General features: G+C 53.7%; 1 protein-coding gene across 4 annotated transcripts in view; it reads left to right on the top strand.

Moving 5' to 3' along the window:
• Positions 1-10616, top strand: part of RPH3AL (rabphilin 3A like (without C2 domains)) — a 117883-nt gene extending 107267 nt beyond the window's left edge. For 3 of the 4 annotated variants that reach the window (XM_077749711.1, XM_077749713.1, XM_077749715.1), the window contains 3 exons: positions 4788-4901; positions 6782-6928; positions 8892-9382. In XM_077749711.1, coding sequence (XP_077605837.1) covers positions 4788-4901; positions 6782-6928; positions 8892-9022 — 392 coding nt within the window. In that variant the 3' untranslated portion in view covers positions 9023-9382. The other variant, XM_077749714.1, reaches the window with a different exon arrangement.
• The last annotated feature ends 4126 nt before the right edge of the window (positions 10617-14742 follow it).

The raw sequence follows: 14742 nt of genomic DNA, 5'->3' as shown, positions 1-14742 counted from the left end.
TCCCTTGCTGCCAGAGGCATATTTGGGCAAATGGCGTTTGCGTTGGACCCTGTCCAGGGACATTCTCAGCAGTGTCCGCTTGGTGTGTTTCTTTCCCGCTGACAGGCATGGACACTGCTGGCTTCTTTTAGTTTCTTTCTTTCAAGCAGACTTCATTTCAGTGGATTAGAATGGGATTGGGTTCGCGCTGCAAAAACCTCTAAGCTTAGGCCTGGCCCCGGCTCCCAGTCCCAGATGCACGAGCAAAGATGCGCAAACCAAGGGAGACGCGGCCTAAGGGAAGCAATCTCGTCTGCTGGCCGGTTCTCTGCTCTGTGACACCTCTGTGAGCTCAGTTGTCATCTGGAACTGTCCCCCCATCTCCATGGCTGTGGGCCTCGGGCGTCTGTAAAAAGAGACAGAGAACAAGTCAACGGACTAACTCAGGAAGCATTTAGTTTTTTCTAAAGCTTGCACAGCACTGGCACATGGGAACTGCACAGTGCGGTGCCTCCTGAACTCTGCCTCCAAGGTTTGGACGCTGTGGACAAGACATACCCCTCCCCCACAAATATACCACGGCGTAGCCTTCTTGCAGTTCTGAGACCCACTGAGACCCATGTGACCCAACACTGTGCATGTATGACAGGTTACAGGCCAGAGAAGAGGGTGAAGAAGTGGGATAAAGAGCTCACCACCATATGTGATCTCGCGGTCCGTGAGTTCAAGCCCTGCATCGGGCTCTGTGCTGGCAGCTCAGAGCCTGGAGCCTGCTCGGATTCTGTATCTCTCTCTCTCCGCTCCTCCCCTGCTCACGCTCTGTCTCTCTCTGTGCATTGGCTCTGAAGGATCAAGACACTGTTTCAAGAGGGGGGGAGCCACATATCCCCCCGCCCCCACTGCCCCAGCCCCTTGCCCCCTCCCTGCTGGCCCGAGAATTATGACGATTGTGCATATGAAACATCAGGGAGATGGAGCATTCCAGGTCAAAGAATGAGATTACCCACAAGCATCTCTGCCAGAGACCTGGGGAAGCCAGTGTGGAGATCAGTCCCCACTCCCCTCAGGGACTTCCTCTCTGCTGAAGGGGCTGCCAAACCCCCTGTCTGGGGGTGCAGAATCCTCCCACATTCCTTTGCAGCTGCCCCGGGGCAACAGGGAGACAAGGGGGGGTGCCAGCTGCTTCCTGCCCACCTCCTACTCTCTTTGTCTGGGGACCCACAGGCTTGGTGTTTAGTCAGTCACTGACTGAGTCAAAAATACGTAAAATGCTTATAAAACCAGTGCCCATGAGGTTCAGTCAGTGGAGTCATGATCAGAGAAACCCAGTCCAGGACCTGCAAAGCATTTGCGAAGTCAATTAGCCTGTTGCATTTCTCATATCGTATGAAGAGGCATGTGGACCATAGCCCCTCTGCGTTCCCAGCTCCTCTTGATTCTACATGACAAGAGCCCAAAAAGCCAAAGCAGAACTCTTTCTGGAAGGCAAAGAGGAAGAGAGCAGAAAAGGCAAACTCCTTGAGCAGCTAGAGGAAGGAAAAGCCGGGAACCGCCACGCTGACGTCATGCTCGCCCCACCCACGTGGGTCGGCTGTGCAGGAGGAGCTTACCAGCTTCAGGCAGGGGTGCACTTTGGCCCCTGCCCTCCAGGAGCCTGGGGGTCCGCTGAGGGAAAGACACACGCACACTGAAAGCCGAGAGTGGCTGTACCAAACTGCATCAGGCATTCGGCCAGCCAGGAGCAGGTGATTGGAGGAGACAGCGTCCAAAAGGAGCCAGGAGAGGGGTGCCAGCCTGGCTCAGTCGGTAGAGCATGTGACTCTTGATCTCAGGGTTGTGAGTTCAAGCCCCACATTGGGTGTGGAGATTATTAAATAAACAGAAAGGAGCCAGGAGAAGAGCCATGGGCAGGGCATTCCGGGCAGCAAGAAGTGAGACACTGCAGGAGGTACCAGCTGGCAGTTTGGTAGGAGCCCTGAGTGGTGTGGAGAAGCCTAGGTAAGAGGCAGATGTGCAGGATGACGCTAGAGAAGTAGGCGAAGATGAGGAGCATGGGCTTGTGGGCGCAGGGCACTTCTAGAGAGCAGGAAGCTGGGACCTGTGTGTTAGCAGGGGCAGTCCCCTCGGTGCAGAGGGAGGTGCCCACAGGAGGGGCCCGGGTGGGAAGCTATTGAGGGAGACCAGACCGAGACCCTAAGGCTCCGAGCTGGGCAGGGGCCGTGACCCAAAGCGAGGAGGCCACTGACTGGAGAACCATTTAGGAGGTGAAACTGGCAGAATGTGGGGATGAGGGAGAGAGAAGAGCCAAGAAGCCATCAGGGCTTCCGGAAGCACGAACAGCGTACCAGACCCTCTGCTATGAAAGCCGCAGGGTTGAGAATCTCTTGATTATGGTTGGCCAGCTCCGTTGCTCTGGTTGCCTAATGCTGTGACCTGTGGCTCCCTTTGCCAAAAGGTGACCCAGGCTGAAGGCACAAAGGCTTTCCAGAAGACCCTAGATGTGGCTAGAAACTAGGTGGCATAGGTTGTGTCACTGCTGCTCCTGGCCACTGTGGATTTCCCTCCTGGACCAGACTCATCTTCCTGCAGGCTGTTAATGCGTTCTCAGGATCCTTCTCTGCAAGCTGCTCAAGGGGCCCAGCTGATCAGATGAAACCTATGAGCCACCGTTGGCACAGACTGATTTTTTTCTTTTTTTTTTCTTTTAATTTATTTATTTTTGAGACAGAGACAGAGCATGAGCACGGGAGGGACAGAGAGAGAGGGAGACACAGGATCTGAAACAAGCTCTGGGCTGTCAGCACAGAGCCCGATGCGGGGCTCAAACCCACGAACCGTGAGATCATGACCTGAGCCGAAGTCGGCCACCCAACCGACTGAGCCACCCAGGCGCCCCTGGCATAGACTGATTCTATTTCCAATCCTGTCTCCCACCAGACAAGCCCCAACGGCATGGGGCTGATTGGCAGATAAGGCTGTCTAGGCACCTGGCATGGTGCCGGGCTGAGGGCGCCCAGCCCCTCTGACCCTCCCTCCGGAACCAGGTGTCTTGTTCTCGGCGGCAAAGCACACTGACTCTTTAATGTTTATTTATTTTGGGAGGGTGGGAGGAGGGCCAGAGAGAGGGAGACACAGAACCTGAAACAGGATCCAGGCTCTGAGCTGTCAGTACAGAGCCCGACGCGGGGCTCAAACTCTGAACGGCGCGATCATGACCTGAGCCAAAGTCGGACGCTTAACCGACTGAGCCACCCAGGCGCCCCCAAGGCACACTGACTCTTACCCCATCCACGGAGTCAGTCACCCGTGAGAGCTACTTACCTGGATCCCAAACCTTTCTGTGCTGTTGTACTTGGCATTAGAATGAGAGCATATAATTAAATGTTACATTAACTGATGGAAAGAGCCAGGAAAGACAGTCATTTCATTAAAACCGGGACTTGGTTTTAAAAGTCTTGATGGAAGCTACTTGCTTAAAAAAGCTATTGAATCAGGTGTGGGCAGGGCGACTGTAAAAGGCAGGAGAAAGAAATGGGAAAAACAGAGAAGGGCTCTGCACTCCTGCTCTGGCAGTGTCTTTAAGCTCCGGTATAAAGAAGCCCAGGGATCCCAGTGCAACATGGATGCAGCCGAGACATGGAAGACAGTGGGGGCCCGATCTCAAAGAAGCACCCAAGCCCTACATCAAACGTGGTGAATGGACGTACATTTCTATACTTAAAATTAAAATAGAGGGGCACCTGGGTGGCTCATCGCTGAAGCATCTGACTCTTGATTTCAACTCAGGTCACAATCTCGCGCTTCGTGGGATCGAGCCCTGCATCAGGCTCTGCGCTGGCAGCACGGAGCCCTCTTGGGATTCTCGCTCTCTCCTCTCCTTCTATCCTGTGTGCATACGTGCACACTCTCAAAATTAACTTTAAAAAAATTAAAATAGAATCTTACCCTATGAAAATATTCTGGATTGTGACTGCCACTGTTGATTAACCTCCAAGTATGGCCCCATTTAGTCCAGAAAAGATTTCTACCACAGTGGGTGTCCGCCATGAGAGCTCCTTCTGCTCCCGTCTCCTGGGACTCCAGTCCCATCAGCCTGGCTCTCCTGCGCTCACAGGGCCCCACTGCGAATTACTGGATGAAGTGGGATGGGAGCCGAGGCCTGCCGACTCCCAGTTAGTTCATTTCTTCCAGTAAAATCAGAGTGGTTACAAACAGCGGGTGTGGAACCAGCCTGCCAGGGGACGAAGCCCAGCTCTCCCACTGCTGCCCTGGGCCGGTGCCCCGCTTTCCTCACGTGTGGAACGAAGAGAACCCCCTCTGGCGGGTCGCTGTGAGCTTCAGCGTGGTAGCGTACGTAAAGGTAGCGGGGGAAGGCGTCAGGAGGGTCAGCAAGGACTGGCGACTCCCTTACAAGCAGAGATGCTTTGCCTGGTTACAGGGTCAAACCACATGGCCTCACACCTCAGCATTGCCAAGTGCATCCTCAGAGGGGCTGTGCCTGTACCAGAGGAGGCCGTCGGCTCCTACCATGGCCAGGGGCTTCTGAGTCTGCCACTGGGGCGGGTACTGGCCGCACTGGACCCGAGTCACAGCCTCTCACACCAGGACTCCCCTCTTCGGCCGACAGAAAGGATCGCCCCGCTGTCCCCGTCCCCAGGACTTCGTTCCTGTGCCCCAGACACAAGGACCGGCTGAGGGTCTCTGCCGCTCCGTCCTGGCAGAGGGGAGGCCTGCCCTGGCCCCCCCGACCTGTGTGCCTACCGGTAGTGACCGGTAGTGGTAACAGTGCTGGTGTCTGTTCTTTCCAGTGGTTTCCAGCGACAGTGACAGTGACTCGGATCTCAGCTCCTCCAGCCTGGAGGACAGACTCCTTCCGACCGGAGCGCAGGACCCCAAAGGTGACAAGCCCCAAGGGGAATCAGGTAAGCATAGCAAGCGCACCGCTCGTTTCCAAAGCCCCGCGTGCAGGTGGCTTTGCTGCTTCCTCGGGTTGTGGCTCCCCAGAAGGTGTATACGTGGCTGTTCTAGATCAGGGAGGAGACATGGGCCTGGCGCTGGGATGGCCGAGCCGAAGTGTTAGCACCCCTGCAGGGCAGCAGGGAAAAGAGCCCCAGGTGTGTGCAGGGGCGGGGAAGGAGGACGATCACTGCAAGCATTCCCGAGGTGAGACTGTGCCTCGTGAGTGACGATGGCTGTGAAAATCAGGTACAAAGTTCCTTGGGCTCAGCTCTGCCCTGAAACTACAGTGGGGGCCTGAACAGAACCCTTTTGGGGTTCTGTTTCTTTTTTTTTATTTTTTTTAAGTTTATTTATTCTGAGAGAAAAAGAGTATGGGGGAGGGGCAGAGAGAGAGAGAGAGAGAAAATCCCACCAGGCTCTAAGCTGTTAGTGCAGAGCCCAATGCGGGGCTCGAACTCACAAACCGTGAGATTTCAAGACCTGACCCGAAATCAGGAGCCTGTCTCTTAACCGATGGAGTCATCCAGGTGCCCCCTCTGTTTCATCTATTTAGCAGATGGTCCCCAAAGTTTCTTCAGAGTTTAATGTCTCTGAGCTCTCCTCTGACCTTGTCATGTAAAAGAGAATTAAGGGGCCTTGAGGCTGGTGCAGAGAAGGCCTCGGGCAGTTTTTTCTTTCGTTTAAGCACATGAAGGGCCTTCCCAGGACCAACGTCATTCAGAGTTACTCCAGAGGTTAGAAGTGGGATGTTTGAAAGACGTTCAGGAAGGCTGGTTTTAGTGCACAAGCAAAGAGCTTTATAGTAAGTGCCCCAAACTGGAATGACACGCCTCCGGGTGCTGTCCTGGGGCCAAGCTGGGGGATCTCCCGGGGCTGATACGGAAGGAACTCCCGGTGGGGACTGCAGCTCGGGCTAGATCAGGGGCCTGGCACAGGCACTTATACTCCCACACCTGGGCCCATGGCAGACATTACTAGTGGATCAAGATACTCTTCCCACAGAGCCTGACATGGCCTCAGAACCCCCTAGCCACAGGTGTCCAAGCCGTCAGTATCAGTAGGCAGCACGGAGACGACACCTGCCGCTGGACTGTATGATCTCTTAGGCCCCTCGGCCTAAAGACTCTATCTTTAAAAAGTGTAAAGGAAACTTACCTGCCGGCCATGATGTTCACTCCCCCACTCCCCACTTCACACACACATAGCTCTTGAACCCCACCTCATAGCAGCTCTCAGCTGTGGCCAGGTGAGGCTGGGAGGTAGGAGAAAATGGAATGAGGTAGTACAGACCCCACCTCTGCGCTCTCACCCTGGCAAGGATCACAGCCATATATGAGGGAAGATTCATTAGTTAACAAAGGCAGCCATTAATCACCCCATGGCGGGGTAGAGTACAGGGTGCCTGGCTTGCTCAGTCGGTAGACCATGCAATTCTTGATCTCCGGGTCATGAGTTCAAGCCCCACATTGGGTGTAGAGGTTACTGACATAGATCAATAAACTTAAAAAAAGTAACCGCATTGGGTTAACAGTGATAGACGCCCTTCCCCCTCCTCATTCTACAAAGTCAGGAAGAACTCCCCCTTGTAGCCAGTTTTCCTCACTGAACTGACCCAAGGGCCCATGCGGTGGCCTTTATGTATCCTGGACCAATCAGCATTGGCCAGAAGGTGGGGTCACACCAGAGTGTGCTGACCACGTGTAGGCGGCAAGTGAGGGGCCCTGGGCAGTCGATCCCATAAATACCCATCACGTTTTCCGACGAGAAGATCAGCTGCTTGTCAGGCTCACACCATCCCTGTCTCAGTTCAAGGTCCAAAGAGCCCACTCGTGGTCTCTTACAGGTGGCAGCTCGGAGTCCCCCAGGATGAGGCCCGCCCCCCAGTCCAGCCACCTGTCAGAGAGCCAGAGCAGCCTGGCCAGCGAGACCGGGACCAGTTCTGCAGACCCGCAGCCGGGCACCCCGCCCTGGCCAGACCCCAAGAGCCCCGGTGAGTACCAAGCCGCTCCTGCTGACCCCCTCCCTTCGGCTCCGCCGCGGCCCTCCTCCCTCCCTCAACTGGCCCACGCTGCAGAGTGCTACATGATGTGTGTAATCCTGTGTTTCCTGAGCACCGTGCCAGGCACCGGGGGAACAGGGGTGAACCCCACTCTTGCCTGCGATGAATAGGAGAGGGACCCAAAATAACGACAACCACCCCGTCCCTTCTCAGTAATCGTAACAACGGGTGTCCCCGTCCACTGGTCAGCGTGTAAGCTTTCAGAGCCTTTCCCCATCTCCACAGTGGCCTTAGCAGCTCCCGTTTCAAGAGCACCTACTGTGTGCCAGGCACCCCAGTCCTCACCGAGCCCAATTGTGTACCCAGCCTGGGCAGTCAGTCCTTGACCTCCAGAAACCTAGCATGTGGCTGAGGAAGCCGAATCAACTCACCCAAACCAGCCCACACCTAAATCAGAGGGAGAATTCAGGACCCTGGAGCTGGTGGCTTAGAGCCCAACCTGCCCTCGCACCCGTAAGGTCCCCTTGCATTCTTTTTTTTTTTTCTTTTGCACAAAAGCCAGGGAGGGGCAGAGGGAAAGAGAATCTTAAGGAGGGTCCACGCTGAGTGTGGGCTCGATCCCACAAACCTGAGTGGAAATCAAGAGGCTGATTGATGCTCAACCGACTGAGCCACCCGGGCGCCCCTAAGAACCCCTCACATTTGACTGGAGTCGTAGGCGGGAGACTTATTACCCCCGTTTGACAGGTGTGGAAACCAAGGGTAAGAACCTATGCTCCACCTTGCTGTGCCCACTGTCCCTGCCTGGCTACAGGGATCGTCATGCAGTGGGGTGGGCGTGGTAAGGGTCCTCAGTTCTGCCTCCCACCCAGGGTCGCTGGCTGGCCCAGTCAGTGGGACATGTGACTCTATCTTAGGGTTGTAAGTTCAAGCCCCACGTTGGATGTAAAGATTACTTAAAAAATAAAATCTTGGGGCACCTGGGTGGCTCAGTCGGTGAAGCATCCGACTGCAGCTCAGGTCATGGTCTCAATGGTTCGTGGGTTCGAGCCTCACATGGGGCTTCTGTGCTGACAGCTCAGAGCCTGGAGCCTGCTTCAGAGTCTGTGTCTCCCTCTCTCTGCCCCTCCCCCACTCACACTCTGTCTCTCTCAAAAAGAAAGAAACATTAAAAAAAAATGTTTTTAAGTAAAATCTTTAAAAAAAAAAAAAAAAGGGAAAGAAGAAAGCCCAGCTGGACCTGGCAGCCCTGGGCCTACAGTGCGTGTGGCTCAGCGCCACAGCTGACATCCCCTGCGGTCCGCGGGCAGCTCTGTGCGGGAGTCTGCATGCCGGGTGTGGGAGCCCATGTGTGCCACCAGCCACCCTCCAGGAAACCCCGTGGGGGCTCCCCCCACTCCCTGTCTCCCCCCTCCCCTTTCTCCTGCCTTGATGGTGCCAGGAAGCTACAGGGCAGGGCACATAAGAGGCCGTGAATGGGCGGGTCTCATGGAGAGGGAGGCCCCGTGGCCGTGGCAGTGGAGTGGACCCTCTCCATCCTTCTAGCCTCCTGGAATCCTCCATAGAGGATAGTTTGGAATCAGCCCTGCCACTCACAGACACGTGAACTTGGACAGATCATACAATTCAACCATATGAAATTGCATTTTTATAGATGAAAGAGAGCCAGATATTGGCAATCGTGTGACTCAACCTAACATTTGATCTCTTTGTGCCCAATTCCATTACTGCTGCAGTGGAGACCCCCTGTGTTCCTAAGGGGTGGCAGGGAGGGTGAAATGCAGTGTCGTGTGCAGTGCCTGCCCTAAGTAGATCTTCAGCAAATACCTAGCAGTGGGGGAGGCGTGTGGCCCAGAGCATCGAGAGCATCCAGGGCTAATAAAACAACTTGAAGAGGACTGGTCTACAGGGAAGTTTGGGGTTTTTTTTTAATTCTTTAAAATTTATTTTTGAGAGAGCACAAGTGAGGGAGGAACAGAGAGAAGGGGACAGAGGATCAGATGTGGGCTCTGCGCGGACAGCTGTGAGCCCAGTGTGGGGCTTGAACTCACGAACCAAGTCGAAGTCGGACGCTCAATCAACTGAACCACCCAGGCACCCCCGACAGGGAAGTTTTATATGCCCCTGCCCATTTGCTCTTCCTGGCATCTAAGATCACCTGTGTTGATTACCCTGGGTATCGACAGACCCCCCCCCAAAGCACAGGGAGTAGATGATTTCGCAGCAATGATGCAATGAAACAGAGCAGAGCCCTGGCCAGGGCACCAGCCCCCCCATCCTCCCTGGAAGATCCCTGTTTAGTTTTGGGAAAGGAAGCTGCTTCAGGCGTGAGGCAACTCCAGCAAGGAGCCTGCCTTCCCTGCGGTCCCCTCCATTTCATCCCAAAGACCAAGCTGTCACTGGGGAGGGACTCTGCCTCCACTAACCCTATAGTGACCTTTTTTTCCCTCTCCCCTAAAGGCAAAAGGCACACCTGGGCGAGTCCCCACTGCTGACATGGCCTCCAAAGGCTCCTCTGTCTGCCCTGGCTAAGGCACGATTGGCGCATGGAGCAGATTTTCCAGTGGAAGAGTCTGAGAGCGAGAGGAGGCTGGAAGGGTCCCCAGACCCCTCCCGGCTCCTTCCTGACCAGTCTTGGAGCCCTCAGCTGGCCAGCCCTGTTGGACATGACCTCTGACTCGACAAACCAGAGTTTGTGGGGCTGGATCCGCTTCCCCCCTCACTCAGTGCCTTTCCGCACCCTTCTGTCCTGGGAGCCCTCCTCACCGCCCCGCCCTCCGTCCCCCAGCCATTCCGCTCACCTGTGACCTTTATTTATTGTCCTTTGCCTGCGCCCTCCCCCGGCCTGCCTCCATGTTCATTTCAAGTTTGCTCTTGTCTTGGGCTGGGCTGCAGGGGCCTTCAGGCCCACCTGACGGGGCCTTCCCACATGCACTGCAGTTTGGGAGGGCGCGAGGCTGGGCTTTTTCCATATTTATATTAATGGAAGAAGAACCCAACCCTGAACATTGCCCTTCAGAGCTGAGCTTGGCCCCTAGAGATGAACGGTGGGTCCGGAGAGTGTGGGACGAGAGAGTTGCCTATCCTCCCTCTGCCTGTGACTCTGGAAATTGGGAGCAAACGTCCTCCCTTCGTTCGAGGCTGCCCGGGAGCTGTGGGTTGAAACCTGCCTCTTGCTTCGGTTTCCTGGAACCCCCCGGCTGGCCTCCCCAGGTCTTGCTCAGCCTCTCCCCGGCTGGTGGAGCTGGGAAGGGTTCTGGCGGAATCTGTGAATTCACTCATGGAAGAGCAGCCTTCAGCCGAGTCCCCAGCTGGGGTGCAAGGCTCCCCTAGGCCTTTAATTCACTTCTCTTCAGTAGGTTCAGTTTGCCATGAAAAATCAGTAATTCAGAGTGTGAGCCGCTGCTTCTGGAAAACCCTTCCCTGAAGACAGAGATTGAGTGAAAGTGTGTGTGTGTGTGTGTGTGTGTGTGTGTGTGTGTGTCTTGGTGTCTGCATCTCTCGTGCTTCCTGCCACTTTCCCACTGGCCCCCACACCTGGTTCTAGAAGCACCTTCCCTCTGGGCGCTCAGGCTCCCACCAGTAGCTTTTTGGCCCTTGCCACTGGCAGACATGAAAAGACTGTTTCCCTGTGACAAGTTATGCTTCCGAATTCAATAAAGATTAGAATTTGCATGGAGCCAGTGTGTTGATTGAAAGAGCACAGTCGCTTATGTTTCTGAGATGCATCAATCGAGAAATGGATGGAAAGGAACATGGTATGCTGATCACTGGAGCACTCCCCAGCCACAGTAAGGGGAATGCGCTAGATCTGTGTGTATTAGGAGAGCTCACAGACCTCACGTTGAATGGAAAAACAAGGCCATCGATGTTTTTAAAAAAAACTTAAGTATACACACAAATAACCAAAATGAGTTGTACAAACTTTCTTTAAATTTTTAAAAAAATTTTTATTTTTATTTCTGAGAGAGAGAGTATGTACGTGTGTGAGTGGAGGAAGGACGAAGAGAGAGGGAGACACAAAACCTGAAGCAGGCTCCAGCCTCCGAGCTGTCAGCACAGAGCCCAATGCAGGGCTGGAACCCATGGACCACAAGATCATGACCTGAGCTGTAGCTCAGGGTGGGGGGATGGAGGTGAGGGAGGCAGAGTAGCTCAGTCGGTTGAACATCCGACTTCAGCTCAGGTCATGATCTCATGGTCCGTGGGTTCCAGCCCCGCGTTGGGCTCTGTGCTGACAGCTCGGAGGCTGGAGCCTGCTTCAGGTTTTGTGTCTCCCTCTCTCTCTGCCCCTTCCCTGCTCACTCTCTGTCTCTCTCTCTCTCTCAAAAATAAATATACATTTAAAAAAATTATTTAGTAATTTAAAAATGCACTATAAGGGACGGAACATGAGAGAAAAATCTCCCAGGAAGTAAAACACAAAGAGGAGATGTAAAAGCACAGGGGAAAAGTCAAGAACATTGGACAACCCAAAGGTAAGATCTGTGCAGAAGGTCCAACTTTCAACAGATAGGAATTTCAAACCAAGGAGCAAAGTAAAGGGGAGAAAACTATTGAAGAAATTACATCCATCCCCTCAGGGTTTGCAGAAACGGGGTCTCCCTCACCCGGCCTGGGTGAGGGCCTGAGAGTGTACGTCGAACAGACTCCTGGCTGGAGGACCACTCTGAGTAGCACTGGCCCGGGGCGGTGCCAGTCGCCACTAGGGATTACCTGGGGAGTCTTACCAGCATGTCACCCCGGGAGATTCCGGTTTCATCAATTTGGGACACAGCCTTGACATCAGGCTTTTGGAACCTTCCCCACGTGACTCCAAGGTGCTCGCAGAACGGAGAACCCTTTCCATAACAGAAACTCTCCCGAGTGGGCTCCAGGAGATGTGTACAGAGTGTTTAGAGCTGTACCTTTTTATCAACCGAAAACTGGAAGCGACCCAAATAACATCAACAGACGGATAGATAGAGAAACGGATACAGCAGCGTTAATGGCATCTCGTGCAGTAGTGAAAGCCGCACTCGGCACAGATGACTCTCCCCAACAACCTCAGCGAAGAGACAGATGGCAGGAAGATGTGTACGTTATGACACCATCTATATATAGACTGTAAAACATGGGGAAATGACATATATTAACATATATTTTATGCAGCCAAAGAATAAAGAAATGCGCAGGAAGGATAAACAACAGATCTCAAGGTACATCTCAAGAAGGGGCCAATTAAGCAAGGGTTTCAACATATTGGTAATTTTTTTAAATTTATTTGTTTTGAGAGAGTGAGAGCGTGAACGGGGGAAATGGCAGAGAGAGAGAGAGAGAGAGAGAGAGAGAGAGAGAATCCCAAGCAGGCTCCACACTGTCAGTGCAGAGCCCAACACAGGGCTCGATCTCATCAACTATGAGAGCATGATCTGAACCAAAATCAAGAGTCAGTTAACCGACTGAGCCAGCCAGGTGCCCCTACTGATAATATTTTAATATCCCTGATGAATAGATGGGTGTGCAATATTTAATCATAATATTTCATTATATATTATATTTGCATTGTTTTTATACACCTGAAATCTTTCAAAATAAAACAATTTAAGGAACTATAGCAAGCCTTTTTATCACTAAGTTTCAAGACACCAGGATTAAAAATCCTAAATTTAAAAATGTCCTCAAACCTTCCAAAGAGGGAAAAGAAAAAAGTCACATACCAAGGATCAGGAATTTTAAATGGCATTGAAATTCTCAAGGCAGATTTTGAAGCAACGTCTTCAGAGTTCTGATAGGAAATGGTTTCTTTTAATGTTTGTTTCTTTATTTTGAGAGGGAGCGCATGCACATGAGCAGGGGAGGGGCAGAGGGAGATGGAGAGAGAATCCCAAGCAGGCTCCCCACTGTCAGCGCAGAGCCCGACTCAGGGCTCAGTCTCAGAACTGTGAGAGCATGACCTGAGCCGGAATCAGGAGTTGGACGTTTGACCGACAGAGCCCCCGAAGCCCCCCAGAAATGGTTTCTAATCTAGATTTGTACCCAGCCAAATCTCAATGACGGTAGAATAAAGATATTTTCAGACATTGTGAGTTTGGAAAAACTGACCTCCCATACATTCTTTCTCAGGCAGCTGCTAGAGAATGTGCTCCAACCAAACGAGGGAGAAAAGCAGGATATGGGGGACACGGGAAACTGGAGAGCCAGCACGGGAAGGGGGCAAAGAGAGTCCCTAGGACAATGGCAGTGGCTATGTGGCTAGAGGCCAAGGCCAGCCAGCCCCGATTGGAACATGAGCACAGAGGAGGTATACAAGGATATACAAAAGGGTAAGAAGCTGGAGCTCCTGTGTGGCTCAGTCGGTTAAGCGTCCGACTTCAGCTCAGGTCTGATCTCACTGTTTGTGGGCTCAAGCCCCACGTCAGGCTCTGTGCTGACAGCTCAGAGCCTGGAGTCTGCTTCAGATTCTGTGTCTCCCTCTCTATCTCTCTCTCTCTCTGCCCTCCCCTGCTCGTGTTCTCTGTCTGTCTCAAAAATAAATAAACATTGAGAGAGAGACGCAGGGCTCGAAATCACAAACCGTGAGACCATGACCTGAGCCAAAGTGGGATGGGTAACCGACCGAGCCATTCAGGTGCCCCCCACATTCTCATTCTGCACTGGGCCCTGCAAATTATGTAGCTGGTCCTGACTGGCCTGGCTCTTCTTTCTGGGTGCAGACTATAAGTATAGCCAGACCCTCAGTCAAGGCTTGATGAAGTGAGTCCCTAGACTCTCCACCTGGGCTGGAGGCCAGAGCCCCTGACTGGGAAAGTGGGACACAGGTCTTCATCCTATCCCTGCTGCCAGCCTTCTGCCTTTATCATTCCCTGTCTACAAGATGGGAGAACTGAAATAGTTTGGGTTTGTTTTTTTTAACGTTTATTCATTTTTGACAGACACAGCGTGGGTGGGGGAGGGGCAGATAAAGAGAGGGAGACACAGAATCCAAAGCAGGTTCCAGGCTCCGAGCTGTCCGCACAGAGCCCAACGTAGGACTCGAACTCACTAAGGGCCAGATCATGACCTGAGCTGAAGTCAGATGTTTAACCAACTGAGCCACCCAGGCGCCCCTAAATAGAGAGTTTTCTAACTGTGCTCCCAGAGCTCCCTGGGGTGGGGTAGGGGCATAGGAAATTAACGGGGTGGGGGGGTTAGTTTGGGACCCATGCCCGCTCTTACTGCCAACATTAGGACTCCCCTCTGACCTGTTCTCTCGGCTTGGTTCCACAGCAGGGAGGAGGCAGGCACCGCTGGCAGGTGACCTATATCTGGACGGCCCACCCCAGGCTGCCCACGCACGCACTCTGCCCCTGGGGAGGAAGGAGAAGCCTCCGGCAGAAGGCTACCAGGCCCAGCCGAGGGAGAGGTGCCCCAGGTACCAGCCAGAAACCCTTACCAGGGAAGGCAGACACCAAACATCGGGAGCGTGCGCGCGCGCGCACACGTTAGTGCACACGGCCAGATTACTGTTTACAAACTGTGTGACCAGTTGTTTCAAATCACTCATCCAAAGTGCCACCAAAGCCTCCTGGGCCCGGGAGAGGGATGAGACCATAGGAAAACCCAGCACTGGCCTTGCCTGCCAGGCGGGCAGCGGCAGAGCACCTGGCAAGGCTGCTCCCCTCAGAGAAGGGCCTCGATGCTGTTCCCCAGCAACAGGCGCGAGGCTCTGCAGACTGCGGGGCTTCTGACCTGCGCGCACCGGCCCCGCCCCCAGGCTGCCGGGACAAAGCCAAGGAGAGCGCTGTCCCCTCAGCTCCCCGGAGGCGGGGGGGGGGGGGGGGGAG

The sequence above is a fragment of the Crocuta crocuta genome, unplaced genomic scaffold (genome assembly GCF_008692635.1).
Source record: "Crocuta crocuta isolate KB4526 unplaced genomic scaffold, BGI_CrCroc_1.0 scaffold149, whole genome shotgun sequence".
In the NCBI taxonomy this organism is placed as follows: domain Eukaryota; kingdom Metazoa; phylum Chordata; class Mammalia; order Carnivora; family Hyaenidae; genus Crocuta; species Crocuta crocuta.
The sequence above is the reverse complement of the archived record's forward strand: the minus strand, read 5'-3'. Positions and strand labels throughout refer to the sequence as shown.